The 3305-nt window shown below is 55.7% G+C and overlaps 1 protein-coding gene across 1 annotated transcript; it reads left to right on the top strand.

The window, feature by feature from the left end:
* The first annotated feature begins 491 nt into the window (after positions 1-491).
* On the top strand, positions 492-2328 carry LOC113207325 (uncharacterized). The gene is made up of 2 exons (XM_026423841.2): positions 492-633; positions 760-2328. The coding sequence occupies exon 2, from the start codon at positions 767-769 to the stop codon at positions 2216-2218; it is 1452 nt and encodes a 483-aa protein (XP_026279626.1). The 5' UTR covers positions 492-633; positions 760-766; the 3' UTR covers positions 2219-2328.
* The last annotated feature ends 977 nt before the right edge of the window (positions 2329-3305 follow it).

Raw genomic sequence — 3305 nt, 5'->3', positions numbered from 1 at the left:
CAGACGGTCGGAGGTTCGATTCCGGCTCCAAGTTTTCTTTATGTCGCGATTCCTTTACTTTCTTGACAAAGACAGGATGGAGCTAGGGATTTCGATTGCAAACGTTATTTTGTAAAATTTGCAGCATCAATAAGATGGCTATTATTAGAACTTGAGAACCGAGCGTTTGGTACTTCGTGTACTGTTTGGCGCGAGTTGAAATTTGTAGGAATGTGTCCTCTAAAATAAGACTGATTTTTTTGATTTACGGTACAGGGCAAGGCCGAAATTCAATTGGGGCACTGCGACACTTAGCACTTAGCCTTTGGGCCCTTATATTATATGTCCAAGCTGAAAAACCTTAAGTCAGTTGTGGCCTGGTTCTCTCAAGTAAGTCGAAGGGACGGTTGGGATTCCCGAGCGCCGGCCGAAGCCGAGGGGCGCCCGATCGGTCGGTCGGTCGTCGTCGACGACGACTCGTCGACACGTCCGTCGGTGTCGGTCGGTGTCGGTCTTCAGTTTCGGCTCGGTCCATGCCCTGGTCACTTCTGGTCTCGGTTCTCGGTCACACCTTCAGGACGACTCCGTCGCTACCACCTTGTTCGGTACCGTGAATCGGGCTATCCACCCCTCGAGAACACGAATCTCCGCAAGGTAATCATCTACTATTGGACCATGTTTATCCGGTTCACCGAGGGTGTCCCTAGGCAACCGCCCTTTGGTGTGTTTCGACCTCTTGTTTCGCGTGCTGACCCGAGTCTCTTGGTCGTGTGCTTACAGATTGAGGATGGAGCTGACCCAATTGCCGGACGACGCGCTGGTGATGGCGATGCAGTACGTGGACGTGCAGGACCTCCTCGCCCTCCGCCTCGTGTGCAAGAGGCTCGGCGGCCTGGCCCTGCACCGCGACGTTTGGCGACACCGCCGGCTGAACCAGGACGACGCCTGCGTGTGCCCAGTGCTGCGCCTGGCGCCGTGCCTCGACACGCTGGAGGCCGCGTTCCCCTCAAGAGGCTGTTTCTTGGCCTACACCATGACCAGCTGCGCCTTCGCGGGGATGGAGCTGCTTCTAGACAACTCCATGGACGCCATGCTCGCCGCCATGGCGCTCTGCAGACAGCAGCCGCTCGGCCGGCTGAGGCGCCTTGAAATCAGTTTTGCGGATTCTAATTTTCGTAAGGGTGAGAGGGCGCTTATGGGCGCGCTAGCGTCGACATTTGGACTCGAGGAGCTTAAAATCATTAACTACACTGGGTGCTCGGGGAGCACGGCCAAGGTGGTCGCCCACAGCAGCGTGCGTGTGGCGTCGTTGAAGAGGTTTACCTTTGACTTTGAACCAGAGGCAGTGCCCTTCCTCGACTGCATTTTGAGCGTGCACGCTGCGACCCTCGAGGAGGTTGACTTCTGTGTCTACCGGTCGGTGGACACGAGCTTTAGCGCGGCTTGCACGTCCGTGGCGCCCCTCCTGGCCTGCTGCATGAGCCTCAGGAAGCTAAGTTCCATGCTGATCCCCGGGCTTGGAGCCCTAGGATCCTGTAAGGCGCTGCGCTTCCTGCACCTCACCATACATCCGGACAAAACTCTCGTCGCCGAGGTTGCGCAGTTCCTCCGCAGCGCTGAACATCTGCGAGAAGTAAAGCTGACGTACCAGCCCGCCCTTCGAAGTGCCACTGACGTCGGCGGGGGCCTCGTCCTGGCGCTGGCGTCGTCGGGACGGTCCCGGCTGGAGGCGCTGTCCGTCCAGAACGACGACTCCTCTAAACAGCACTTCCCCCTGCTGGAGCCATTGTTCGGCGCGCTACCCTCGCTGCAGCACCTGCAACGCCTCGGAATGTCCGAATTGACGTTGGAGGAAAGGGGCCAGGTTTTGGAGCTCATCAGTCCCGTGACGGCGCCGGCCTTGGGGTTGTTGGAGCTGGCCTCCGACCCCAGTGGGACCTCCTGCGCGCACGCCTGGCTCCACTCTGACGTGGTCCGGGCGACCATGAAGCGCAATCCGCTGCTGCACGTCAAGATCATGGTGGACTTCATGACAGCTATCTACTGTACGACGAAGCACTGCAGCGCCCCGTGCGCTTCTCTGCGCTGCCACGAAGAGCTGGTGGTCTGTCGCCGCAAGCTTAAGGTTGAGGACTATGAAGACATCTATCTGATCCTATTCTCTCATGACCCAAGAGATGGCTGTTCCCAAGATCACAGAGCTGCCCGTTGCGAGTGTGTTCACATTCCTAGAAATTAGGACGCCATAATGCGAAACGATTCTCTCGTTTCATCTTGTTCGTTTTGATCTCTTTCTGCTTTGCACTGCAGTTCGGCAGTTATTAATCGAGTTTACCAATAAAATATGAAAAAATACACTAATTTAATTAACAACGTATTACAAATGTGTTCGTTCGGTTTAATATTCGCCCTTTTCCACCTCGTCAGGGTGATTTGCCAGGTGTCAATTTAGATTACAGGTTAAAATAGGAGAGTTTAATCTCGCTGAAATTCATGTTGTGACGCCAAACACGCGCGGGGATTGTGCGGGAAAAGATGGGAATGTGTCGCCAGCGGGCAGCGCGAGTCGTTATCTACCGCAGGTACAATAAGCAGGAAAGTCGCTGCGGGCGATAGGCAACCTCTACGCTACCCGCTTGCGACAAAGTTCCCCCTTTTCCCGCGCAATCCCCTCTTGACTCTCCGATGCACGCTAGTGATGACAGTCGTGCAGCGCATGCGCCCGCGAGCGACCATAGCTGCCGGCGGCAACCGATGGGAGACGCAAGGATTTAAAAATAAACCCCGAATTTCCCCATTATCCCCGCAACTCCCTCCCATGACCGTCTACCGCGGTCCCGCCGGCAGCGTCGCCTAGCTCACCTGACTGAGCCCTGCGCGCCACTGTGCTCCGGGCTGGAGCCCGTGGCCTGCAACGCCACAGAACGCGCCAGAATAATTTTGTGCGCGGATCCTGAATATCTGGCCGTGCTCCAGGACGGGTCCGTCGCGGCCGCAACGACGGCGAGGACCCCCCGGGGAGCTGGAGGTCAATCTCATGGGTCCAAACAACACACGCACCCGGCTCCGCGCTCACATGCGTCGCGGAGTCGCAAAGCGTACGTACATCCCCGCGCTATCTACGTTTAGTTCAGTTCAGTTTACTTTCAAAAAGGAAATAGCATATACAATTTTATGGTCAAAGGAAAGCAGAGTCAAGATAAACAGGATTTGGTTGCAAAACATAAAACAAGATGAACAAGATAAACAATATCGCAGCTCCGGATTTAGAAAATATAAAGACTAGAAACTACGTTGCTCGGTCGCAGCACCCCTCACTCCCCCCG

Source organism: Frankliniella occidentalis, unplaced genomic scaffold (genome assembly GCF_000697945.3).
Source record: "Frankliniella occidentalis isolate FOCC.00 unplaced genomic scaffold, Focc_3.1 Scaffold106, whole genome shotgun sequence".
Classification (NCBI taxonomy): domain Eukaryota; kingdom Metazoa; phylum Arthropoda; class Insecta; order Thysanoptera; family Thripidae; genus Frankliniella; species Frankliniella occidentalis.
The sequence above is the reverse complement of the archived record's forward strand: the minus strand, read 5'-3'. Positions and strand labels throughout refer to the sequence as shown.